The following is a 25,596-nucleotide window of genomic DNA, read 5'->3' as shown; positions in this document are numbered from 1 at the left end:
AGCATACAATAAAATTATAGTCCGAGAAGATGATTATAATAACTCGAAAATAAATATCTTTTATGTTGATTAGAAGATGACTAGATTCACTTGATTGTTTCTTTAATACTGCTTGGTCGTTTGACTAGTCAGGATCCAGAATAAAATCAATTAATATCTGTAATTGTTTTGGAACTATCAGACTAGGGAGCTATCTTTTATGAAGGATGTGGTACGATAAATATAGGTATGACGGTTTTGGTCATATTTTCAAAACACGTCAACTTGTTTGTATCAGTGAGAATTTATAAGCTGTGATAAAATATTCGAGAATGGGACATTCTATCCTTTTAATGACAAATCGACAATTATTATGAAATGGGGAGAAAGGTTACTAGAAAAGGAGAGGGAAATGGGGAGAGGTCCCATGTGAATCCAATTGAATTAAAAAAAAATTCTAAAAGCATATATGAGATTTATTTATTTAGGGGTTTTGATTTTATTAGCGTCCAAAGCGGTCGCATGCAAATCGCCGTTCAGCGACTTTTCCCTGTTTTTTCTTTCTTCTTCTGTTTTTTACCTTTCAACCCACTTTGTTATTAGGAATAAAAATATTGCTTACCCCGAATTATATTTTTTGATTTTCATAGATTTTTTTTTTTTTTTTTTTTTTTTTTTTGCATTTTTGTGTATCATCCTCAAGGTTAGGTTTGAAATATCAAGACAAGTTTTATTTCTGGAGTTGGAACTTAAAAGGGAATTCAGGTCTTTGTATATGAACGTTATAGATATGGCTTTTGCTTTTACGTGTAATTAACTGCATATTGACTAGGTGATTAAGCGATTTTTACTCTTACATATACCTTGACTAATCACAGACTTTTTACAAAATTACAATTCTTTTGTAAGATAGATTTTGTGACAAAAAAAAACACAGTTGTTACTTGGCGATATTGCTATATACTCTCTATCTTCAATGGTAGATACGGACCGAATGATATTACGAACTTTTAATCATGATCAAACACATGTATAGAAAAAGAGGAACAAGAACAAGCCTAAAAAACAACCATATTCAATCGAGTGTTAAAACTCAAAAGTTACAATACATCAATCATCAATGCATGCATTGCTGTAGGAAAAAAAAAATAATACTAGAACGGGTCGAATAACAAAAGTTTTTTTTTCTCTCCAACAAAATCATTAATTTTATAAATGATTTCTTGTAAAGGATTTTTTTTTTTGTGTGTGTGTGTTTTTTTTTTGTCAATTATTTATTAATAAGTACTATTATTGTTAAATTTATACTACAAACGACAATTTAATAAACATCTCTCTAACAACACAATCAATAAATTATTTTACCCCATTGATAAACATTCCAATCTGTAAAGCACTAAATTCAGAGCAAAACATTATAAAGGCTATGATGATATTCGGAGATCCAAGATTATAAATTAATTTCAGTTTTTCAATCCACTTTAATGTCTTTCTTTATTTATGCTGACTTTTTTTTTTCTTAACTTATATAGTAAGGAAACGAGAAAGGTTGAATGAATATAAGAAGAAATTTCCAAAACATTTAAAATTTCAAAATTGTATTATTATCCAATTATCAGCATTTAGCATGTAAAAGCACCCAAGAAACAGTAATTTCTGTCTAGATCTAATAACAAAATTTCACTAATTTGGTTAATAATCTTGAAAAATTGATAAAATAAACCATAAACATAGAAAAATATATCCAATATTTGATCATTAGTATATTCATTTTTAAGGTAATGATTTTATTTAATATATTTAATGTAAAAGGATCTTTAAGAAAAAGAAAAAAATTCAAATTATAGTAGTAAAAAAATATACTACCAATTAAAGCCAGCAAAAAAAGGAAACAAAAGAAAAGAAAAAAAAAAAAAGGGAGAAACTGAAACGCGGAAAGGAGGCAAAATCGTCTCGTCGCCGTCTTCCAAGCTTAAAACGAAGAATCGCACCACGCGTTTCGATTTCTCCATTGTTATTGATTCAGTCAAGCCTTTTCTTCGAGAAATTTCCAAGATCTATTACATGCTACTATGAGCCTCCGCCACCGCACCGTCCCGCCGCAAACCGGACGGCCGTTGGCGGCGGATGCTGCCGAAATCGAAGAGGAGCCTTATAATATTATCCCCGTTAACAATCTCCTCGCCGACCATCCTTCCTTACGATTTCCTGAGGTTCGTGCCGCCGCCGCTGCTCTTAAAACCGTAGGGGACCTTCGTCGTCCGCCGTATGTTCAATGGCGTTCTCACTATGATCTCCTCGACTGGCTCGCCTTGTTCTTCGGTTTCCAGAAAGATAACGTTCGTAACCAGCGTGAGCATATGGTGCTTCATCTCGCGAATGCTCAGATGCGTCTCTCTCCGCCGCCGGATAATATCGACTCTCTCGATTCCGCTGTTGTTCGTCGGTTTCGTCGGAAGCTTCTCGGTAACTACTCTAGCTGGTGTTCGTATTTGGGTAAGAAATCAAATATTTGGATCTCAGATCGGAACCCTGATTCGAGACGTGAGCTTCTCTATGTTGGACTCTATCTTCTCATATGGGGAGAGGCTGCGAATCTTAGGTTTATGCCTGAATGTATTTGTTACATCTTCCATAACATGGCCTCCGAGCTCAACAAAATCTTAGAGGACTGCCTCGATGAGAACACCGGTCAACCTTATTTGCCTTCTCTCTCAGGCGAAAACGCTTTCTTAAACGGCGTCGTGAAACCTATTTACGATACAATCGGAGCTGAGATTGATGAGAGCAAGAATGGTACGGTTGCGCATTGTAAGTGGAGGAACTACGACGATATCAATGAGTACTTCTGGACGGATCGATGTTTCAGCAAATTAAAATGGCCGCTTGATTTGGGAAGCAATTTTTTCAAGAGCAGAGGCAAGAGTGTAGGGAAAACTGGTTTCGTGGAGCGCAGGACGTTCTTCTATCTTTACAGGAGTTTTGATCGGCTTTGGGTGATGCTAGCATTGTTCCTTCAAGCCGCCATTATAGTAGCTTGGGAGGAAAAGCCTGAGGATAAGTCGGTGACAGTGCAGCTGTGGAATGCTTTGAAGGCAAGAGATGTTCAAGTGAGACTTTTGACCGTGTTCTTGACCTGGAGTGGTATGCGACTCTTGCAGGCTGTGCTGGACGCGGCTTCACAATTTCCTCTCATTTCGAGAGAGACCAAACGGCACTTTTTCAGAATGTTGATGAAAATTATAGCTGCCACAGTTTGGATCTTAGCTTTCACAGTCCTCTACATTAACATCTGGAAGCAGAAGAGGCAAGACAGGCAGTGGTCCAATGCCGCCACGAATAAGATCTACCAATTCCTTTACGCTGTGGTGGCCTTCTTGGTGCCCGAAATTCTGGCTTTGGTTTTGTTTATAATCCCATGGATGAGAAACTTGCTGGAAGAGACCAATTGGAAAATATTCTTTGCTTTAACTTGGTGGTTTCAGGGCAAAAGCTTTGTGGGTCGAGGTTTGAGAGAGGGTTTAGTGGACAATATCAAGTACTCGACTTTCTGGATCTTTGTCCTAGCTACAAAGTTCACATTTAGCTACTTCCTGCAGGTTAAGCCAATGATTAAACCCTCAAAGCTGCTATGGAACTTAAAGAACTTAGATTATGAGTGGCATCAGTTTTATGGTGACAGCAATAGGTTTTCTGTCGCATTGTTATGGTTGCCCGTTGTGTTGATATATCTGATGGATATCCAAATTTGGTACGCAATCTATTCTTCGATTGTTGGTGCTGTTGTTGGGCTGTTTGATCATCTGGGGGAGATCAGGGACATGGGACAGCTTAGGCTGAGGTTTCAATTCTTTGCTAGCGCTATTCAGTTCAACCTAATGCCTGAGGAACAACTCCTGAATGCTAGAGGCTTTGGTAACAAGTTCAAGGACGGCATTCATAGGTCAGTCTGTGGAAGCGAGCTACTAATATTCCTATATAATTTACTGTACAAAGCTGTGTAATTTTACTTCTGTTAAAAACAGATTCTCTGCGTTTAATTCAATTTTCCAATATTGTAATAACCTTGAGGTTGTGTGTCTGCAGATTGAAGCTAAGGTATGGATTCGGGCGGCCGTTTAAGAAACTCGAGTCGAATCAGGTCGAGGCCAACAAATTTGCGTTGATCTGGAACGAAATCATCTTAGCTTTCAGAGAAGAGGATATAGTGTCTGATCGAGAAGTAGAGCTGCTGGAGCTGCCAAAGAATTCCTGGAATGTGACGGTTATTCGCTGGCCGTGTTTCTTGTTGTGCAATGAGCTTTTGCTTGCACTGAGCCAGGCTAGAGAGCTGATAGACGCTCCTGATAAATGGCTGTGGCACAAAATATGCAAGAATGAGTACAGGCGTTGTGCTGTAGTTGAGGCATATGATAGCATCAAACATCTATTGCTCTCAATCATCAAAGTTGAGACTGAAGAACATTCGATAATTACGGTGTTCTTTCAGATGATTAATCTTTCCATTGAGTCAGAGCAGTTCTCTAAGACTTTTAGAGTGGACTTGTTGCCAAAGATTTACGAAACACTGCAGAAGTTGGTTGGGCTGCTGAATGATGAGAAACATGATAGTGGGCGGGTGGTGAATGTTCTGCAGTCTCTTTATGAAATTGCAACTCGACAGTTCTTTATAGAGAAGAAGACAACTGAACAGCTGTCTAATGAAGGGTTGACTACTCGTGACCCAGCCTCAAAGTTACTGTTTCAGAATGCTATTAGGCTTCCTGATGCAAGCAATGAAGAATTCTACCGGCAGGTTAGGCGGTTACACACTATCCTCACCTCTAGAGACTCTATGCACAGCGTCCCCGTGAATCTGGAGGCGAGACGGCGTATTGCGTTCTTCAGTAATTCACTTTTCATGAACATGCCTCATGCACCTCAGGTTGAGAAGATGATGGCGTTCAGTGTTTTGACTCCATATTACAGTGAGGAAGTTGTATACAGCAAAGAACAGCTTCGAAATGAGACTGAGGATGGGATTTCAACCCTATACTATCTGCAGACAATTTATGCTGATGAATGGAAAAATTTCAAGGAACGGATGCATAGGGAAGGAATAAAGACAGATAGCGAGTTATGGACAACCAAACTGAGAGAGCTCAGGCTTTGGGCTTCCTACAGAGGTCAGACATTGGCGCGTACAGTTCGGGGGATGATGTACTACTACCGGGCTCTTAAGATGCTCGCTTTTCTTGACTCTGCGTCTGAAATGGACATTCGGGAGGGTGCTCAGGAGCTTGGTTCAGTGAGGAGTTTGCAGGGAGAACTGGGTGGTCGATCTGATGGGGTTGTCTCTGAAAATGACCGATCTTCCTTAAGCAGAGCAAGTAGTTCCGTGAGTACGCTGTATAAAGGCCATGAGTATGGGACTGCATTGATGAAATTCACATATGTTGTGGCGTGCCAGATCTATGGGTCTCAAAAAGCAAAGAAGGAGTCTCAGGCAGAGGAGATTCTGTATCTGATGAAGCAAAACGAAGCTCTCCGTATTGCATATGTGGATGAGGTACCTGCGGGCAGAGGAGAGACTGAGTATTACTCTGTTCTGGTGAAATACGATCACCAATTGGAGAAGGAAGTGGAGATATTCCGTGTGAAGCTACCTGGTCCGGTGAAGCTGGGCGAGGGAAAGCCAGAGAACCAGAATCATGCAATGATCTTTACCCGTGGTGATGCTGTTCAGACCATTGATATGAACCAAGACAGCTATTTCGAGGAAGCGCTCAAGATGAGAAATTTGCTCCAGGAATACAAACATAAACATGGGATCAGAAAACCAACTATTCTTGGTGTCCGGGAGCATATCTTCACGGGCTCGGTCTCGTCGCTGGCGTGGTTTATGTCTGCTCAGGAAACCAGTTTTGTCACTCTTGGTCAGCGTGTTCTTGCAAACCCGCTGAAGATCAGAATGCATTATGGCCACCCTGATGTATTTGATAGATTCTGGTTCTTGAGTCGAGGTGGCATCAGCAAGGCTTCCAGAGTTATTAATATCAGTGAGGACATCTTTGCTGGGTTTAATTGCACATTGAGGGGCGGAAATGTCACCCACCACGAGTATATTCAGGTTAGAAAGAGTCCACTGTTTGGATTATTTATAACTAACTGTACTGCTACAACGATGATATAATTCAGGTTGTTTATCTCCTAAATACAATGCAATTTGCATAACCTTTGTCTTTGTGCATATATTCAGGTTGGAAAGGGTCGGGATGTTGGATTGAATCAGATATCAATGTTTGAGGCTAAGGTAGCGAGTGGGAACGGAGAGCAGGTTCTTAGCCGAGATGTGTACCGGCTTGGTCACAGGCTTGATTTCTTCAGAATGTTATCATTTTTCTACACAACGGTCGGGTTTTTCTTCAACACGATGATGGTCATTCTTACTGTTTACGTTTTCCTCTGGGGACGGGTTTATTTGGCTCTCAGCGGGGTTGAGAAGTCTGCTCTAGCAGACAGTACAGACACCAATGCCGCACTTGGGGTGATCTTGAACCAGCAGTTCATCATTCAGCTCGGTCTGTTCACTGCCCTGCCAATGATTGTTGAATGGTCTCTCGAGGAAGGTTTCCTTCTGGCGATATGGAATTTCATTCGAATGCAGATTCAGCTTTCATCTGTCTTCTACACATTCTCGATGGGGACCAGAGCTCACTATTTCGGTCGAACTATTCTCCATGGTGGGGCAAAGTATAGAGCCACTGGACGTGGATTTGTTGTGGAGCACAAGGGATTTACTGAGAACTACCGACTGTATGCACGCAGTCACTTTGTGAAGGCCATCGAGCTTGGGCTGATCCTCGTAGTCTATGCTACACACAGTCCAGTAGCCAAAGACTCGTTGGTTTACATAGCCATGACAATCACCAGCTGGTTCCTAGTGATTTCATGGATTATGGCCCCATTTGTGTTCAACCCATCAGGATTTGACTGGCTGAAGACAGTCTACGACTTTGAAGACTTTATGAACTGGATCTGGTACCAAGGCAGAATCTCAACGAAATCTGAACAAAGCTGGGAAAAATGGTGGTATGAGGAACAAGACCACCTGAGGAACACCGGGATAGCAGGAACAATAGTGGAGATCATCTTGGACCTCCGGTTTTTCTTCTTCCAGTATGGGATTGTATACCAGCTCAAAATTGCAAGCGGATCCACCAGCCTTTTGGTCTACATGTTCTCATGGATATACATCTTTGCCATATTTGTGCTCTTCCTCGTAATCCAATACGCCCGGGACAAGTATTCTGCAAAAGCTCACATACGATATAGACTTGTGCAGTTCCTCTTGATTGTGTTTGCGATAATGGTGATTGTTGCTTTGCTGGAGTTCACGCATTTCAGCTTCATCGATATCTTCACGAGTCTTCTTGCATTCATCCCAACCGGCTGGGGAATTCTGCTGATCGCACAGACTCAGAGGGGCTGGCTGAAGAATTACAGGGTTCTTTGGAACGCTGTTGTCTCTGTTGCTCGCATGTATGACATATTGTTTGGGATACTCATAATGGTTCCAGTAGCGTTCTTGTCTTGGATGCCTGGATTCCAATCAATGCAAACGAGGATATTATTCAATGAAGCTTTTAGCAGAGGGCTTCGCATCATGCAGATTGTCATTGGGAAGAAATCAAAAGGCGATGTCTAAAGTTGAAGGTAAAAGCTCTCTTTTGTTCTCAACACCTTATGTTATGATTGTTTAAATCTTGAATTCGACACTGATGCGGGCTTCGAAACTTGTGTAGGTCTCAAAGGAAATGGTTCGTTTTAAAGCTATTGGTATGCGGCGATGGAACCAGTTGGAGGTTAGCTTTCCTGAAACACGAAGTCAAATTCAGTTTGGTGTAAAGAAAAACACAGATGCTCATTACTTATTCTTTATATATGTTGAAACAGGTCGTTGGAGAGGTTGAAGGAAGGAAATGGAAAGTTGGTTATTCTGTTAGATCATCGGTTTAGTGAGAGAGATATTTATTATTGTCAGTGTGGTGTGGAGGGAACTCTGATTCTTGTATGGTTTTTGTCTAAAAGGTACAGCAATTGGTGTAGTGTAGGGCGTTTTGTGTATTTGTTCTCCTTCTCTCATTGTAGAGCTTTAGAGCATTTTTTAGTTTTAATTTAATTTTGCTATCTAATGTCATCTTGCAGAGAGCTTTCTCCACATTTGACACATTTTAGTTTCAGATTCGTCTTTGCCTTCTTCTTAGTTTGAGATGCTAGGCCATATTCTACTATCCACTTTTTGTCTATTATCTGTTTCTGCTTGTCATTTTCTGGGTTTTTTTTTAATTGGTTTCGTTTATTTTTAAGTTTCAATCCAAAATCTAAATTAAAGGACCACAAAACCAACGCTGTCGGTTTTGACTTTTCTATTTTGATCCTGATCTTCTTGTTCCTTTTGTCATAGAATAAAAAAAAAACAGTGTGAACTGGGGAAACGAAAAAAGATATTACAAATTGAGAAACCAAATAAGCATCTAAAGCCACGTGTCAAGAAATAGTCGAGGGATGAACGTGTTTGTCTGCAAGATCTTTGATCAAACGGGAAAACTTAAAATTTGACAAATAAATTAATAATAAATTCAACTACTTCTTCTGGGGCCATCAGCATCTATCATCTGTGTCTCCTTTTGATCCTTATCATTGTAGTAGGAGTCAATCACTCAGACTCAGGGGAAGCTACTAGGTTTCTCTTGACATTTTTAATTCGATTCGATCCAGATTTTTTTTTTCTCGCCGGAGAGAAAACAAAATGGAAGACCCGTTGATTGGTAGAGATAGGCGTGGTGGTGGTACGGATCGAGTTCGTCGATCAGAAGCTATCACCCATGGTACTCCGTTTCAGAAAGCTGCTGCACTCGTTGATCTGGTTCTCTTTTTCTCTCTTACGCCCTACAATTTTTAATTCTTGAATTTTTCTAAAATGTTTCTTTTATACTGATCACATCGATTAGAGATTCTAATGTATTTATCATTTGAGTAGCTGAGAAGTCGGAATTGTTTATTAGCATCATTGTCTGGTTGAAATTGAGATATTTCTTGTTTTATTATGTCTGAAACGTTTTGTTGCTTCTGTTTTAGAGAGATGTTCTCTTTTTATCTTTTTGCTGATTTGGGAAACTTTTCTGACAAAAACGATTTGTGGGGGTTGACTCTCTAATATGTGGTATGTATATATATATATAGGCTGAAGATGGTATTGGTCTTCCTGAGCAAATACTTGATCAGTCGAGCTTCGGAGAGTCTGCTAAGTATTACTTCATCTTCACTCGCTTGGATCTGATCTGGTCACTCAACTATTTCGCTCTGCTTTTCCTTAACTTCTTTGAGGTCAGCACATTTCTTTGGTATATAGTATACCAACCTTACGAAAATCACAACTTGAAAGTAATAATACTCTTGCCTGTGCTCTTCTTGCAGCAACCACTGTGGTGTGAAAAAAATCCTACTCCATCTTGCAAAGACAGAGATTACTATTACCTGGGGGAGTTACCGTACTTGACCAATGCAGAATCCATTATTTATGAGGCAAGTAGTGAACTTAAGTCTTGTTTGCCTTTGATTTCCGCTATAAGATGCATAGGTTTAGTGCAGATGGGCTTAATTATAAGATACATATACATCCACTTGAAAGCTTAAGACTTGAATTGCCTTATGTTTGTTTTCTTTAATCCCTGAGAAGCCTTAAGTTGTTATTCAAGACGAGTTTATCTCGTTTAATTAGTTGTTTAGAACTTTATATTAACACAGACATCTTTTATTATTAGGAATGGCCAAGATCCTTTCTCATTGTGCTGAAATTATAATATTTTTGCCCTGTCCAAATAGGTGATTACCCTGGCTATACTCCTTGTTCATACTTTCTTCCCGATATCCTATGAAGGGTCCCGGATCTTTTGGACAAGTCGCCTGAATCTAGTGAAGGTATTTCCTTACTAGCCACTTCACAGTTTTGTGCTTCTTTCTTTTTTTTTTGATGAAAATTCCTTTTTTTTTTCGTAGAGTAATTCGTCTTCATCATGATTTCAGGTTGCTTGCGTGGTAGTTTTGTTTGTTGATGTGCTGGTTGACTTTCTCTATCTGTCTCCACTGGCTTTCAATTTTCTTCCTTTTAGAATCGCCCCATATGTGAGAGTTATCATATTCATCCTCAGCATAAGGTATTAGTAGATCTCTGCTTCTTTTCTATCAACTACATCAACATCTATAGACAGAGAATGCGTAGATCATCTCATGCATGATAAATGAAGACGTGTGATTATTTCACCTATTTTTCCTCCTATTAGACCACTCAATATTGCCCTCATCACATTCACGATTCTTTAAATTCTGTACAGGGAACTTCGATACACCCTTGTCCTTCTGTCTGGAATGCTTGGCACATACTTGAATATCTTGGTCAGTGGCCTTCCCAATCATTTTTGACTCATATTGATTCTCATCTTATGCTATAACTCTTTGAATATTTTCACAGGCTCTATGGATGTTGTTCCTACTATTTGCTAGTTGGATTGCTTTTGTTATGTTTGAGGACACACAGCAGGGCCTTACGGTCTTCACTTCTTATGGTGCAACTCTTTATCAGATGTTTATTTTGTTCACAACATCCAACAATCCTGATGTCTGGATTCCTGCATACAAGTAAGTATTTGGGGAAACCCCATTTGTGTCTCAGTTTGCTTGTATTGAGTTGCATCCAGTAATTTAGTGACTAATTTGTTCTGTCTTGTTAGGTCTTCTCGCTGGTCTGCGGTCTTCTCCCGTGCTCTACGTGCTGATTGGTGTCTACTTTGTCACAAACTTGATTCTTGCCGTTGTTTATGACAGTTTCAAAGAACAGGTGGACTGAATACTTGATGTTTGTATGGTTCTTATGTCAACTTTTAAAGCAAAAGCATTATCAAATTTCGACACCATGTGTCATATCATATATTCTCTTTTTGTAGCTCGCAAAACAAGTATCTGGAATGGATCAAATGAAGAAAAGAATGCTGGAGAAAGCCTTTGGTCTTATAGACTCAGATGTAAGTTCATCCACGCATAAGGATTACATTTGCTCCTAGAGATATGCGAGGAAGTTCCCCTTGGGAAAATTTTTTCATGAAAGGAGAGTCTTGTTAACCACTTTGCTGAGCATATATTTTCTTCGCTCTTTACGTCATGTTTTAACAGAAAAACGGGGAGATTGATAAGGACCAATGCATTAAGCTCTTTGAACAGTTGACTAATTACAGGTATGTTGCTATAAATAGGATACGGCTTTTATATACTTGTTCTTGGTTTCTTCCCTTTTATTATGTTTACTTGTAAGACCTGATATGCATTCCTTTGCCCTTATAGGACTTTGCCGAAGATATCAAAAGAAGAATTCGGATTGATATTTGATGAGCTTGATGATACTCGTGACTTTAAGGTAGAGATTTGCGAAGGAGGTGGCACATATGATCAGGGATACACCTAGAGATTACTATTCAGATACACTTTTTGATGACTAACAGATTCTTTTCCCCTGTTTCCTTTTGAGCAGATAAACAAGGATGAGTTTGCTGACCTTTGCCAGGCCATTGCCCTAAGATTCCAAAAGGAGGAAGTAGTAAGTTCACATATACTTTATTTTTCTTCTGTCAAAATTTACTTACCTCCACTATATTTTTACATAAGCGCTCCTTTGTGTTTTCATTGCAGCCATCTCTTTTTGAAAACTTTCCACAAATCTACCACTCGGCCTTATCACAACAACTGAGAGCCTTTGTTCGAAGCCCCAACTTTAGCTACGCTATTTCTTTCATCCTCATTCTCAATTTCATTGCTGTCGTTGTTGAAACAACGGTATATCATGTTCCCATAAAGTGTAATCCTTTGACATGTTATTCTTTTATAAGCCATAACATATTTTGGTATGCAGCTTGATATCGAAGAAAGCTTGGCTCAGAAGCCATGGCAGGTTGCCGAGTTTGTCTTTGGTAAGAACTTGAATAGGTTTCCACTACCTTCTCTGCATTTTTCTTTTATTTTCTGTGTTATAACAGTGAGTAAAGGATTTTTTTTGGATTAATATTAGATTATAATGGCCAACTTTTATCGACCACCTTTTCAGGAGTTAAGTTTTTTTCTTATAAATGTTTTCACAGGTTGGATATATGTGTTGGAGATGGCTCTGAAGATCTATACATATGGATTTGAGAATTACTGGAGGGAGGGTGCAAACCGATTTGATTTTCTAGTCACATGGGTCATAGGTGACCTCTTGAAGCAGCAATTTCATCTTGTTTTACTGAGTGATTGATGGCTATGCTATAATTGATAATCTTTGTATCCGCAGTTATTGGGGAAACTGCTACCTTCATAACTCCAGACGAGAACACTTTCTTCTCAAACGGAGAATGGTGAGGAATAACTATGACATATTTGTTACCAGGGTTTTGTTTTGTACTAATCCTGACTCTGGTTCTCTTTTGTCATTGATAAGGATCCGGTACCTTCTCCTTGCAAGAATGTTAAGACTGATAAGGCTTCTTTTGCACGTTCAGCGATATCGAGCATTTATTGCGACATTCATAACCCTTATTCCAAGTTTGATGCCATATCTAGGGACCATCTTCTGCGTGCTGTGTATCTACTGCTCTGTTGGCGTACAGGTAAATCAGACTACTCTGAATAATCCATGCTTAAATATGTTGAAGCCGTGGTCTTTCTCTTCGTTTTTGCTTATACTAAGCCTCTTATAGCTTCATCTTTCAGTTCATCTGAAAGTTTTAGGAACCACTGAACAGCTACTTTCATGTGTTTTCTCTGTCTTCTATCGGCTTCGATTCTCGTACCAGATATAAAACTTTCTTCATTTCATTTATATATAGTTGTTTGGGGGGCTTGTGAATGCTGGGAACAAGCAGCTCTTCAAAACCGAAATGGCTGAGGATGAGTATCCTTTTTGACTTTATGAAAACCTTTTAATGCGCTCAACATAGTCTTACTTAGTAGACCTGTTCTGTTCCTGTGGTTGCTAGTGAGTATTTATTGTTATGAGAGAAACATACATTTTCAGTATATGATCATTTCTTGACGGGAAAAACTCAGCTATCTATTGTTCAACTTCAACGACTATCCCAATGGAATGGTCACACTCTTCAATCTACTAGTAATGGGTAACTGGCAAGTATGGATGGAGGTAATTTCACTCTTCTGTTAGACCCACTTTTTAGAATCATTATAGTGTCCAAAAAGAAGCATCGCGAGATTCATTGGAGCTGAGGAGGGCAATGCTAGATGTGACTGTAACTAGTATCCTTGTTATTGTCAATCACTATGGTGCAATATTTTAAACTACTCTTAATGTTGTTTTCTTCAGGGCTACAAAGATTTGACGGGGACGTGGTGGAGCATAACGTATTTCGTCAGTTTCTACGTCATCACTATTTTACTTCTGTTGAATTTGGTGAGTTTCACTGACACCAACTTCTAAGAGCTTGACTAACCAGAGGCCGTGATTTTTGTAATCGACTGATTATGCGTGTTTGTTTCAGGTTGTTGCCTTTGTCTTGGAGGCGTTCTTTGCTGAGCTGGATCTTGAGGAAGAAGAAAAATGCCAAGGACAGGTTAGTTATCGTCTTTAACTCGCCAAAAAGTTACAACACAGAAATGAACAGATGTTCCGGAGATTGCAAAAGTAAAGAGCCTTTTGATACGTGTTTAAATCCGCAATGTTTCTCTTATCCCGTTATTGTATGGTTGCAGGATTCTCAAGAAAGAAGAAACCGGCGTCGATCTGCAGGGTAAGTAGTAGAGTAGAGAGATCAAATCTTAGGTTGTTGTTATTAATATTCACAGGAGACTCAAAAAATCTGAAGCTTTGTTTTGTTGTTAAATTGTTATAAAGGTCGAAGTCCCGGAGTCAGAGAGTTGATACACTTCTTCATCACATGTTGGGTGATGAACTCAGCAAACCAGAGTGTTCTACTTCTGCTGACACATAATAATAAATTAAAAGAATCGTAAAAAAGATTATTTACTTTTCTTGTGGATTCTATATGAAGAGATCAATAGAATCTAGAAGGTGACTAGATTTTTTCTTCTTTTGGTTGAAGATTTAAATATAAAACGATTGTGTTACGATATGATTTTTGGCTTTTCGTCTTCTTACGACGTACGTAGTAGTTAGTAGTGTTTGTAATGAACTACATATGAACATCAGACCTTTTTGTAATATTTATTTATTTGCTCTGACTTTGATATATATTTTTTTTCTTTTACTTTTCTTCACGGCCGACATTATAAATAAGTAAATTAAATAACCCAAATTACTAAATAAAAGCTAACAAATAAACCAAAATTACGAAATCTAGGGTTTCTCTTTTATTCCAATCATGGCTTCGGCGGGATCAAGCAAGACAGAGGCCGAGACGGTGCAACTCGCTTCCACGGTGGCAGAGACCGTAGAGACAACCACTGGAGAATCCTCCGGCGCTTCCTCTATGAGCAAGGACATATCCGACTCTGACGACAATGAAAACTCTGCTGAGAGCGACGAAGAAGACGACGGAGATTCAACAAGCGATCTTCCAGTATGGTTATTGAATGACATATTTGGAGGATACTGTTCACCAGATTCAGACTCTTATACGGACGAAGAAGAAGAGCGTAAAGCCCGTCTTTACCAACGGAACCTCCACTTTAACGATGTTCGTATACAATATAATATACATACATGATTCGAAAATTTTAATATAGTAAAAAAAAATCAAATGATATTTAATTAAATTTATGGTCAAATCTGTTTTTGGAGGTTTTAGGGCTTTCTGGTGGAAGAAGGGGCTGGTCCTCCATCTTACATTTGGGGGGAGGGGGGGGGGGGGGGGGGGGTATAAGGAAAATCAAACTTAAATCTCTGGACGATGAACATTCTCCGGTTAAAGGGAGGACACAGCTTCAATACGCACAAGACATGGCCAGATTGTCTCTTCGCAAATATAATGCCTTAAACGTAAGTTTCATTATTGCAATTTTTTTTTTTGACATTTGTTTTATTGGTTTAAGAGACGTGTGAATTGGCTGGCTATACATCAATTGATTGTTTTTTTTCTTTTCAGGAAACCGATGTGAAATTGGATCATGTTGTAAGAATGACAGGGTCTTCTCCTGGTTCGTGGACTGTTTCGTATATCACTTTCATGGCGAAAGAGTCTGACGAGGATGATACTCTTGTAGAGTATCAAGCCAAGGTTGCCAAGAAGGAATCACAACGCAAGACTTATCCTATCTTTTGCAGGCCAAGTCCCAAGCTAGATCCAGATATGTAGTCTAACGGATCTTGGTCCAAGCATTAAATAGTTGTTTTAGTGCTTAGCTAGACATAAGATTAAGCTTTTGCAGATATGTTTTCCAAAACTTGAGTAAGAATAATATAATATGAATGAAAAAGAGAATACTAAAAGAGTAAAATATGGGTGAATGGATTGTTGCCTTTTTGCTAGAGGCGTTCCTTACTCAACTCAGAACAAGGAAAATCCATGCTGACACGATCTGCCAAAGATGTTGCCTGGAAGAAGAAACCATTAACCATATGCTTAAACTTGTTACTTGTCCTTTCGAGCAGGCGGTTTGGCGTTTGGTGCAAACAAATATTGGATGCATGCATTTATTCTTTTCGGATATTATTGATCGAAAACATAAGTATGCTCCTCTCAACCTGCGAGAAAATCAGTATATATGGAAATCAAGAAATGAATTTCTCTTTAAGATTAATCGTAGTCCAGATTGTGAAGCAAGAAAGGGAGTGTATGATGATAATGAATGGATAAAAGCAACCTAGCCTCAAAACCAGAATGAGAGCACCAATTAACAATTACCTCGAATTCGAACAAGGGACCGAAGCAGACAATGGATCCGTCCTCATGCTGGTTGGCTAAAATAAATGTAATTTCTATAGTGGCTTTCTTTAGGGAGAATACATACAAATACATGTTGGATCATTCGGGACTACAGACAAGTTTTTCTCTCTGGATGTGCGAATCTCGCTTCAATCTTCAAGATCATATATTATCTCGTTTAAATTAAAGGAGATAATCTAGAGTTTGTGAATCTGATCAATTATGGAGATGACCATCACATAATAGGTACTCTACTTTATGATATTCACCACTGGATGTCGAAACTTCCATTCTCCTCGTTAGGATATGTCAATCGCGAAAAAATTACAGCAGCGGATACATTACAAGACTTAATGTAGTGATTCTTTCTATCAAACTTTCTCTATATTACCTCAATCGTTTCTTATCTACTTATTTTTATTCATAATTTCATGAAAGTTCGTTAGTCCTTGGTAATATAAAATCAATTATGGATTAAGAAGAAAAAAAAAAGATTATGTAGTTGTATTATTTAGTCCTTGATAATATAAAATCAACATTGACTAGTTCCGTTTAAGGCAAGGCTTATCATGTCTTTTGCAAGTCCCAATAAAAGTCAAGTTGTTTTAACACCAATTTAGTCTTTTTGACGTTTGTTTTGCTTCTTAGAATAGATGTATTTATTGAATCGACACTGAAACTCTTATTGAATCTATTTTTGATTTTCACCATGATGCAAATAAGCCATCAAATCTTAAATTTTCCTTTTTGGCTTTTATGGCATCTCTAAAAAACAAGAAACAATTTCGTTTTTGAGAGTATGCAAGAGAACCCGAATATAATTGTGATATGAGCACAATCCGATGTGCGAGAATGGAGGAACCTTTTAGAACAGGCGCAGGATGTCCCAGACCAAGAAAGCCATCAGGCGGCAAAATCATGGTTACGACCTCCCTACTCCTTTACCAAGTGTAATTATGATGTTGCTTTTGATCCTTTAACACACCAAGAAAAATGCGGATGGATTATCTGCGATCATCAAGGAGTCTCTCAGGGATGGGGATCATCTATCCTAGGCTACACATCTTTCCCATTACAAGCAGAAGCAAAAGCCCTTTTAGTAGCACTTCAACAAACATGGATTTGAGGACTAAGATTGGTTATCTTTTAGGGGGACAATGATACACTCACAAAATTGCTTAATAATAAGCTTTTTAATCAATCTATTGAAGGCATCAGCAAGGATATCAAGCATTGGGCATCCCAGTTTCAGAATTTTCAATTTGCTTACTCACCAAGAAATTGTAATACAATTGCTCATGTTTTAGCAAAATTGGGTTGTACTTCCAAAAGTTTTTACTCAGAACATTTTTCACCACCAACTTGGCTAGCTATCAAGTCATTTGTATAACGATTTCATAAATTCATCAATATAAGTCATTTTTGCTGAAAAAAAAAAGAATAGATGTATTTATCTGTTGCCAAAAAAAAAAATAGTAGATATATTTTTCTGTTTTAATCTAGTGTGAAATAGAGGAATTTTCTAGTAGAGGTTGTTTTTATTTTAATGTATTTCTCTATTTGTTCCTCTAAAAGCATATTCCAAATAGTTTATTCTTTTATTTATAAAAAAATGCAAATGAAGAAATAGAGTCTTTTTTATAGTGAAAAAAATAGGAATATCTATTTTAGAGCTGAAAATAAAAATAAGTTAGAGTAGATTTTATTCTAATATAGAGTTGTTTTTTACTTTTAGAACTCTATTTTAAAGTTAAAAAAATGTACACCAATTCAACTCTATTTTTACCTCTAAAATAGAGATTGCAATATTTTAATCTATATATTGGAAAACACTATTTCTTCCTCTATAATAATTTTAAAATTTGTTGCCATAAAAAAATAAAAATAAATAATGTTAAAATTTGATAAGAAAATAAAACAAAACATATTATTGTCACTAAACGAACAATTTTATAATTTTCTCAATATTTTTTTTTATATGTCTATTAAGCAAGTTTTTTTGTAGTATGCATGAGGTCTTCTACTTTGTTCTTAAAAAAAACAGACAAAAGGTATTGTTTAGATTTTTGTGGTGAATTAAGTGTTTGTGGAGAAGGGAAAGAAAATCTGTGGGAAAGTAATAATCTAACCTTTTTTTTTTTTTTTTTAACTTTGTAATTCACCTTATAGTATTGGTTTTCAAGGCTTTGGCGTAGGAGATGATGGTCTACAGAGGATGGGATGCATCTTGCCGTCCAAAGTAAGCATAGACTTGGCTTGATACTCGACAAGAGGTCCGTCGGGCTTCTCCCTAGCCATAAATGTAATGTATGACTTTGATCTAGGTCCTCCGTGAAAATTACCTCTCACAACTTCAACGAACTCAACATTCAAATCCTACGACCATGTACAATAAACAATCATAAATGAGTCAGACTTAGCTACACAACTAAAACTAGTAAGAAGGGTAAATGAATGATTAAACAAACCCACAATAAGAATTGGGAAAAACAGAAGAGAACTAACCTTATGTTGATTATGTTTTTGGAGACAGACATGCACCATATCTTCCCTTTTACCAACAAGCGCTTCATCAAGTTCCATGCTAATCGATGAGAAGATGCTCTTGTAGTTATAAAATAAGCTAAACTCTGGATCCGCGTAAAACCCATATTAATCAATCACACCGCATAAAAAGCACCATCTATTATATTCATGAATCTAGTTTAATTCACAATCAAAGCCAAGTGGTGTGGTGATTTTACCTTGCTCTCGATGATCTGCCGTTTGTAGATGCGATAGTGTTTATTAGCCTTTTCCATGTCGGGATAAGGCTGCTCTTCATCGGATGAATAGTCCGTATCCGGAGATGAATAATACTCCAAACCATTGAAGCTGTCCACATCCCACTCGAGCGCCTCTAGCATATCAATTTTAGCCTCAGGCTCCGCAAATTTGGTTTCCTCGTCACTGCCTTCTTCATTCTCACCAACGCTGTCTTCCTCCACCGCTTCCATGGATCCCATCAACTTGCTCGAATCTCCTTCTTCGTCGTCGTCTCGGTACGTAATGAGACGACGACGAAGAAGGAGATTCTTAAAACATCTCTTCTAAATTAATTTCTATTTTTCTAAAAATCAATTTTTGTTTGTACTTATACAATCTTTACATTTAACATCATATTCATAAATTGATATATTGAATCGAATATTATCCTTATAATATCTCCACTTTACTGTTAGTTTCCTTTATCAAATAAAATCTTACAATCATTTTTTAGAAATAGTTTAGAAAACTATATAATATGGTTATATGGTGGGGTTATAAAACTTGACAGGTTTGAATTGACATTAGTATAAATTTAAAATATTATTAATTTGATGTTAAAATACGGATTAAGTTCTCATTTAATTATTTGGTCTAACAATACAAATATTAGACATATCAAATCAAGGTAATTTAACTAAATTCTGTAAAATAATGAAATCATTAGCACAATTGTGTCTTAATCAGATAATATCTTATAAATTACTTATGATGTATTTTCTTATTTATACTAATAATAAACAATCTAAATACTACTTAACTAAATATAATAAACAATCCAAATACCACTTAACTAAATATAACAAACAAATAGAAGTTAAATTTCTATTATATATAAAAAAGTATTCGCGGTGTACCGTGAGTTTAAATCTAGCCTTGTTTCAATTTGGGAAACATTAACTTCCACTCCGTCAAAGCTTTGGATTTGTGCTTGCTGCAATTGAGCATAGATTGTTGTAAAATTACAAAGAAGAAGAAGAATTGAAGAGGAACAATTTTTAAGTTATATAAATTGATTGTATACTTGTTTACTTGTTTTTTCTTAAAAAAAACAAATTTATACCAAAAATAAACTAAAATATACAGAAATATACATAACCCAAACTACCCCTAAGCAAACATATAACTCAATCTCTTTGAATTGAACTGAATGATTGCCAAACCAGTTTTGAACCACAACCAAAATAGCCGGTTCGGGTCAGTTTTGTATAGTCAGTTCGTGCCAAATCGCATGGCTAATTTGAATGCTATTTATTCAGTTGCTTATTAATCCTATTTCTAGACAAACAATTGTTTCAAAAAGATATTATTTATAAGTTACCAATGTACTTTTAATAGGTTATGATGATGAATTGTAAATTTCAAGAAAAATAACTAAATATTATTGGTTTAGATTTATAGAAAATTCAAAATTTACAAAAAAGACAAGACATTTTATAGTCAAGTTTTAATAAGTTTTCTTAATATTTGTGAAAAAATTAAAAATTTGATAAATTAGAAACCGCGGGAGTATAATTAACTTAATTTATAATTGCTTTTATTGTCTCTGTAGACACTTGTTGTTCACTCGTTATCATGTGACTTTTACAAGCTTTTTACAACAAGGATAGACATATGGCTGAGTACATCAAAGGAAGAAACCAAAACGATAAGTATGCATTCAGAAATCTAAACATACCGATCAAATACATCAAAGATGTTGGGCTTCATAGAGATGTAAGTGAGTTTTATACATATGTTCTTTTAATTCCTAATATACTATCTATAATTACTTATAAACTTTTTGTGTAGAACAAAATATCAGGACCTGGAGTGAAGGGCGTGAAAACTAAAAGCGACTTTGAGTTTAGAAAAGATGCTACTAAAGATTTTATCTATGATAAGTTTAACACATTTCCATTGGGAATTGTTGTTGAGGCGGATCCTGAACTATTTAGTATCGAAATGGGGGTAAGTAAAAACTGATTTTGTTTTAACATGGAAATAAAATTGATATAAATTTGACATTTTAGCTGCAAATGGTTGCTTAAAATTGAGGAAGTTGAAAATATTAAGTTGAACAAAATTGGGTTGAATATTATTTAACACATTCATCTCCAAAATAATGGTTGAACATTTTTGTTGTAGGATTAGTTTATTTTTTCAACTTTTTAAGTTGAATGGGTTGAATAACTTTTTTCAACCTCTTCCATTCAAAGAGTGAAAGTTGGTTGAATAATTTTTTTCAACTCTTTCAACCTTTTCAATTGCGCAACTATTTACACCCTTAAATTATTATTGTAGGACATCTATCATGTACCAGCTAGTGCATGTGGAATATTGGTAGAACATGCTTTTTTGGTCCTAGTTGACGGTGTGACAAGAAGTGGATTACAATATTTGGTGGTCCAAAATTCATGGGGAACAAGTTTTGCCAACAATGGCTATTTCAGGATTACACTACCAAACGATGGGAAGTTTAAAATCTTTTGGCCACTTTGAGAATTTGAAAGTAATTGATAGTTGTTTGTTTTTGTTTCCGTCAAATGGTTGCATAGTGTGAGTAACAATCTTTCTTTCAAAAATCTTTGGATGGATTAGAACAAAATTAATGTTCATCGGTTGATTAATATGTTACATAGCAGCATCATTTAACTAGTAGTAAAACAAGGAGATGCCTTTTGTTTTTAAAAGAAACAAAGAAAAAAAAAATGGTTAACGTTCTTTCAGAAACTACTTTGATTTACTCCCTCAAATATTGCAGTAATGAGCACAAGTTTTAGACTAACAAACTGAAACCAAAGCAACGGAAGCACCACTAAACCTAAAAGAAAAGAAATACTACCGAAGTGTCGACACATGATAACCAAACAAAAACAGACGAAACTATTAAGACCACAAGTTAAAATGTTGCATCCACTAGATCATTAGAAACGAGATAATGTGACTTGTTATAACAGCGCCCTTTGCCAAGTCCATCCTTTTGAGTCCTCCAATCCTATCGTAGGTCACAAAAAAAAAAAAAAAAAAAACCAATTCATGATTCTGAAATCATGCATGACCTGAATGCTTGGCCAAGACATATTGTTTTGTTTTTTCCTTCTTCTTCATATCGTAATACATCTATATATGCATGACAAGCAACATGTGATATTGCATAGCTTCCAAGGAAAAAAGCATCTATGAATGACATACTTCTCTATAACATAGTAGCCTCTAAGTCTAGTTTCAGCAGAATGTCCATTCCGAAACAGAAGAATTCCCTCTGTCTACGCCGTTCAATAGGCCACAAGTTGGCTAAGAGAAGCCCATACCTTGATTGATTGAACAAGTTTTTGGTATCAAGGCATTAACGTAGGAGCCGGTCTACAGAGGATGGGATGACTCTCGCCGTCCAAAGTAACCATACACTTGGCTTGATACTCCACAAGAGGTCCATCAGGCTTCTCCCTGGCCATAAAGGTAATGTATGACTTTGATCTAGGTCCTGGGCGATAATAACCTCTCACAACTTCAATGAACTCCACATTCGAATCCTAGAGAACCACAATAAACAAAAAAAAAACAAAAATGTTAATGCCAAGCTTGGGGGCAGAACACTTTAAAATTCCCAAAAATCCACCCAACATGTAAGAAGCTTGTAAATCCTGTCAACCTAACAATTGCTAACCAAAAAAGAGACTGAATCCTCAAAGCATAAACCATAATGATTGACCTTGTCTTGGTTGAGTTTTTGGAGACAAACATAAACCATCTCTTGCCAGAACTGGCGGTAGTTTTGATTGGGAAGGGCTCTCTGCTCCAACTTCATTGGACTTATTCCTTTGAAATGAAAACTTGGCCTAAGCTCACGATCCCCGTAAAATCCCTAAAATAAACCACACACAAACAGTTCAGTTATTAGTAGAAATCATCATCATCATCATCATCTATTAAATTCTTACAAAGTTTCATAAAAATTTAGGCTCAAATTCTTACCAAGACTTACCTTGCTCTCGATCATCTGGCGTTTAAAGATGCGATAGTGTTCCATCTCTTCTTCGGTGAAAAGTTCCTCGTCGGAGGAAAGTATTGGCTCAGGAGAGGAATAATACTCTAAACCATCAAAGCTGTCCACATCCCATTCAGGCGCCTTCAAGTAATCTATTCTAGCCTCAGGCTCCTCCTCTATCTTGCCTCTCCCATCATCAACGCCTTCTTCTTCATCATCGCTCTCTTCCTCCTCCTCCTCCTCGAACTCGAACTCGGCCTTACGCTTTCTCGCGTTACTTTTCAAATCCACCGATGAGTGGTCCGAATTCGTGGAGGAATGATACTCTAAACCGTCGGAGCCGTCCATATCCCACTCATGCTCCTCTAAGAGCGCTTTATCAGCCTCACGCTCGTCAATTTTGACTTTCTCATCTCCGAGTCCTTCATCGCTTTCTTCTAACTCCTCCGCGTCGAACTCGGCCTTACGCTTTGTCAGGTAAGAATATACAAACATTAAAGAAGATCCTTCCATGGAATCTTCTATCGTCGTCTCCGCTCCGCATTGATTGAGAAGCATGTTTGATCGAGTAAATCCCTAGATCCCTCTCTCTGCTCCGAGCCAATTGTGAGTGCGAAATTACCAAATCTTTTTCCAAGAAAACAAACAACAATTCCGAAAATTTTGGGCATTTCTATTAGCTTTTTAACACTTTTTTTTGAACAAAAAAGGAAAATAAAATTTTAATCCCAAATAATGTTAGTTCCAAAATTTAAGATAATGCTAATTTACATGTTGATCGAGTAAAACCCTAGATCCCTATTCCCTAGAAAGTGAAATTCCCAAAATCTTTATATTATCTTCAAATTAAAAAAAAAAAAAGACAAACAAATCACAGAAGATTTCACTTTTTTTATCAAGGGAGAGAGTAAAATGAGTTGAATATTCAGAGGAATTCTCTGATGGACCATCATCATCCATTTTAGATTGACTCTTTTCTATGGTTTTCACCTACGTCTCACAAACTTGTTTAGCTTTTTCATCCATAAATGATCTATAAAGCTGAGTATGTGTTTTAAGAAACACTTCGACAAGTGATATAAGATGCCCCAACTCTTCTTCTTACAATGATAGTGAAACAGATTAAATCATGGAAATATTAGAAAAGCTTTGAGGTGAAGTGGATGGAAAGAGAAGTCTTACAATTTCTTAATGAACTTTCACAAATGATTTCAGCTAAGTGTTTGTGCATTCATAGACCTCCACGAGTAGAGTTTCTGCTCTATGAAGCATTCTCACTCCTCTCAATGGCATAAGTTGTATTCCAATGTTCCCTCATAAAATCCCATAATATATTACAGTCCATGGTGATTCTACACCACTCTTGTTAGTATGACTGACAATATATTTCATCCTTTTCTTGGCTGTCTTCAAAAACCTTTCTTTAACGAGCTATACTTCCGCTACAATAACACAAAACTGTGTAGTTAGCAACAATACTAAGTCATATATAGAGTAAAAAAATAAGGCATTGTCAAAACTATTTTGTGACTGCAAATGTCATGAAATATAGCTCTTGAATGGGTATTGGAGTGTTTGTCCAAAAAATAAATAAAAAAGATTGTCCAACTGTAGTACGACCCATCAAACTATCTCTTAACGATTCCAACAATTGGTCGAGACAGCTTTCCTTTGTGTCGGTTAAGCATGTTACATAAACTGAGTAAGTCTATTGATACTAAATATAGAGTTAAAGTTATCAAAACTATATGGAGTTGAAACTATTAAATATCAAACAACAACTGAAGTAACTAAACACATTCATGCGATTTGCGAAGTTGTTTCTATTGTGTTGCAATAGAGATTCTCAAACGAAAAAAATAAAAAGTATTTTCAAACTACACTTAAAGACACAATACCGAGTTTAAAATTTGACATACAAAAGGAGAGAGTTTATACCATAGAGTCTCAACTCTAGGGATAGGATGCTCAGATAGGAGTGGTCGATGTTGTCGGCCTAGAAGAGCTAGCAAACCATCCAAAAGATCTTAGTAGTCTACATTTGGATTAGGGTTTTGTTGCTCTTGGTTTTCTTCTTCGCCATCATCTTCCTCTTCACAATTAGGGTTTTGTTGCGGCAAAACAAACTGGGCATTCAGAACATGCTCTGGTTGAGGATGAGGAGTAGGAGATAGTGGTTGAGGATTTCGAGGCGATGTATGTGTTCTCCTCGGTGGATGTGTACTCGATTCAGGATTTGTTCTCTGCGGTGGATGTTTACTCGGTGATGGATTTGTTATCGGCGCTGGATTTGTCTTTGGCGGAAATAAATGAGTTATATATATATATATATATATGTTCTTTTAATTCCTATTATATACATTTGATCTGTAATTACTTATAAAGGTTTAAAATCTTTTGGCCACTTTGAGAGTTTGTAGATTATTGATTTTGAACAATACACACTGTTATTGTTGTAGTTGTTTGTTTTTGTTTCCGTCAAATGGTTGCATAGAGTGAATGACAATCTTCTTACAAAAATCTTTGGGTGGATTACAACAAAATTACTGTTCATCGGTTAATTAATATGATATATAGCAGCATCAATGAACCAGTAGTAAAACTAGTAGATGGCTTGTTTTTAACGGAAGCAAAACAAAAAGAGATGGTTAACGTCTTGGAGAAACTACATTGCTCTATTCCCTCAAATATGGCAGTAATGAACACAAGTTTTAGATAAACAAACTGAAACCAAAGCAACGAAAGCACCACTAAACCTAAAAGAAAAGAAATAGTGCTCTTAATAAAAATACTACCGAAGTGTCGACACATGATAGATAACCAAACAAAAACAGACGAGACTATTAAGACCACAAGTTAAAATGTTGCATCCACTAGATCATTAGAAACGAGATAATCTGACTTGTTATAACAGCGCCCTTTGCCAAGTCCAGCCTT

At 36.9% G+C, this 25,596-nt stretch overlaps 4 protein-coding genes, 1 non-coding gene and 2 pseudogenes across 10 annotated transcripts; 5 read left to right on the top strand and 2 right to left on the bottom strand.

Annotated features, from left to right (window-relative positions):
- Window positions 1-1,817: 1,817 nt before the first annotated feature.
- LOC104737413 (callose synthase 12) lies at window positions 1,818-8,153 on the top strand. The gene is made up of 5 exons (XM_010457580.2): window positions 1,818-3,922; window positions 4,066-6,088; window positions 6,218-7,674; window positions 7,764-7,823; window positions 7,915-8,153. The coding sequence occupies exons 1-3, from the start codon at window positions 2,052-2,054 to the stop codon at window positions 7,664-7,666; spliced, it is 5,343 nt and encodes a 1,780-aa protein (XP_010455882.2). The 5' UTR covers window positions 1,818-2,051; the 3' UTR covers window positions 7,667-7,674; window positions 7,764-7,823; window positions 7,915-8,153.
- On the top strand, window positions 5,166-5,243 carry LOC147929942 (small nucleolar RNA J33). The gene has a single exon (XR_015579085.1). It is a non-coding gene; the product is annotated as a small nucleolar RNA J33 (small nucleolar RNA).
- A 227-nt stretch (window positions 8,154-8,380) lies between the features above and the next one.
- On the top strand, window positions 8,381-14,267 carry LOC104737412 (two pore calcium channel protein 1-like; annotated as a pseudogene). The gene is made up of 23 exons (XR_015578139.1): window positions 8,381-8,887; window positions 9,205-9,348; window positions 9,439-9,546; window positions 9,847-9,942; window positions 10,048-10,178; window positions 10,356-10,416; window positions 10,493-10,659; window positions 10,752-10,858; window positions 10,965-11,042; window positions 11,191-11,252; window positions 11,359-11,431; window positions 11,546-11,611; window positions 11,704-11,847; window positions 11,924-11,981; window positions 12,150-12,257; window positions 12,341-12,404; window positions 12,488-12,656; window positions 12,876-12,940; window positions 13,096-13,186; window positions 13,367-13,453; window positions 13,542-13,613; window positions 13,753-13,790; window positions 13,895-14,267. The product of XR_015578139.1 is annotated as a two pore calcium channel protein 1-like (transcript).
- A 106-nt stretch (window positions 14,268-14,373) lies between these two features.
- On the top strand, window positions 14,374-15,445 carry LOC104737411 (uncharacterized; annotated as a pseudogene). The gene is made up of 3 exons (XR_015578140.1): window positions 14,374-14,696; window positions 14,808-14,998; window positions 15,105-15,445. The product of XR_015578140.1 is annotated as an uncharacterized LOC104737411 (transcript).
- A 1,097-nt stretch (window positions 15,446-16,542) lies between these two features.
- Window positions 16,543-19,048, bottom strand: LOC104737410 (uncharacterized). Of its 3 annotated transcripts, none has more exons than XR_015578790.1 (4): window positions 18,629-19,009; window positions 18,390-18,514; window positions 18,047-18,260; window positions 16,543-16,948 (listed from the first exon to the last, which is right to left on the bottom strand). XR_015578790.1 is itself a non-coding variant. In XM_010457578.2 (3 exons), exons 1-3 carry the CDS (start codon window positions 18,887-18,889, stop codon window positions 18,254-18,256), a joined length of 393 nt encoding a protein of 130 aa, XP_010455880.1. In that variant the 5' UTR covers window positions 18,890-19,048; the 3' UTR covers window positions 16,543-18,253. The 3 variants fall into 3 exon arrangements, 1 of the variants encoding a protein (XP_010455880.1); XR_759733.3 differs by having other exon boundaries at window positions 16,543-16,892; window positions 18,629-18,987; XM_010457578.2 differs by having other exon boundaries at window positions 16,543-18,260; window positions 18,629-19,048.
- Window positions 19,049-20,303: 1,255 nt separating this feature from the next.
- LOC147929941 (uncharacterized) lies at window positions 20,304-21,170 on the top strand. Its single transcript, XM_087480804.1, has 3 exons — window positions 20,304-20,405; window positions 20,481-20,639; window positions 20,973-21,170. Exons 1-3 carry the CDS (start codon window positions 20,304-20,306, stop codon window positions 21,168-21,170), a joined length of 459 nt encoding a protein of 152 aa, XP_087336930.1.
- Window positions 21,171-21,392: 222 nt separating this feature from the next.
- On the bottom strand, window positions 21,393-23,862 carry LOC104737409 (uncharacterized). Of its 2 annotated transcripts, none has more exons than XR_015578789.1 (4): window positions 22,647-23,685; window positions 22,384-22,536; window positions 21,983-22,204; window positions 21,393-21,666 (listed from the first exon to the last, which is right to left on the bottom strand). XR_015578789.1 is itself a non-coding variant. In XM_010457577.3 (4 exons), the coding sequence occupies exons 1-3, from the start codon at window positions 23,215-23,217 to the stop codon at window positions 22,010-22,012; spliced, it is 909 nt and encodes a 302-aa protein (XP_010455879.1). In that variant the 5' UTR covers window positions 23,218-23,862; the 3' UTR covers window positions 21,393-21,666; window positions 21,983-22,009. The 2 variants fall into 2 exon arrangements, 1 of the variants encoding a protein (XP_010455879.1); XM_010457577.3 differs by having other exon boundaries at window positions 22,657-23,862.
- Between the last annotated feature and the right edge of the window lie 1,734 nt (window positions 23,863-25,596).

The sequence above is a fragment of the Camelina sativa genome, chromosome 13, assembly GCF_030686135.1.
Source record: "Camelina sativa cultivar CO46 ecotype springtype chromosome 13, ASM3068613v1".
Classification (NCBI taxonomy): domain Eukaryota; kingdom Viridiplantae; phylum Streptophyta; class Magnoliopsida; order Brassicales; family Brassicaceae; genus Camelina; species Camelina sativa.
This window is presented reverse-complemented; position numbering and strand designations above follow the sequence as displayed.

Bases quoted from the DNA above. Each gene is read 5' to 3' on its own strand.
- LOC104737410 (XM_010457578.2), bottom strand. From the start codon at position 18,889: ATGGGATCCATGGAAGCGGTGGAGGAAGACAGCGTTGGTGAGAATGAA. The intron at 18,515-18,628 runs GTAAAATCACCA...ACGCGGATCCAG, and splicing joins GGCAGATCATCGAGAGCAAG to AGTTTAGCTTATTTTATAAC.
- LOC104737413 (XM_010457580.2), top strand. From the start codon at position 2,052: ATGAGCCTCCGCCACCGCACCGTCCCGCCGCAAACCGGACGGCCGTTG. The intron at 3,923-4,065 runs GTCAGTCTGTGG...GTGTGTCTGCAG, and splicing joins TTCAAGGACGGCATTCATAG to ATTGAAGCTAAGGTATGGAT. The intron at 6,089-6,217 runs GTTAGAAAGAGT...GCATATATTCAG, and splicing joins CCCACCACGAGTATATTCAG to GTTGGAAAGGGTCGGGATGT.
- LOC104737409 (XM_010457577.3), bottom strand. From the start codon at position 23,217: ATGCTTCTCAATCAATGCGGAGCGGAGACGACGATAGAAGATTCCATG. The intron at 22,537-22,656 runs GTAAGTCTTGGT...GGTTTATTTTAG, and splicing joins GCCAGATGATCGAGAGCAAG to GGATTTTACGGGGATCGTGA. The intron at 22,205-22,383 runs GTCAATCATTAT...GTGGTTCTCTAG, and splicing joins AAAAACTCAACCAAGACAAG to GATTCGAATGTGGAGTTCAT.
- LOC147929941 (XM_087480804.1), top strand. From the start codon at position 20,304: ATGGCTGAGTACATCAAAGGAAGAAACCAAAACGATAAGTATGCATTC. The intron at 20,406-20,480 runs GTAAGTGAGTTT...CTTTTTGTGTAG, and splicing joins ATGTTGGGCTTCATAGAGAT to AACAAAATATCAGGACCTGG. The intron at 20,640-20,972 runs GTAAGTAAAAAC...TTATTATTGTAG, and splicing joins TATTTAGTATCGAAATGGGG to GACATCTATCATGTACCAGC.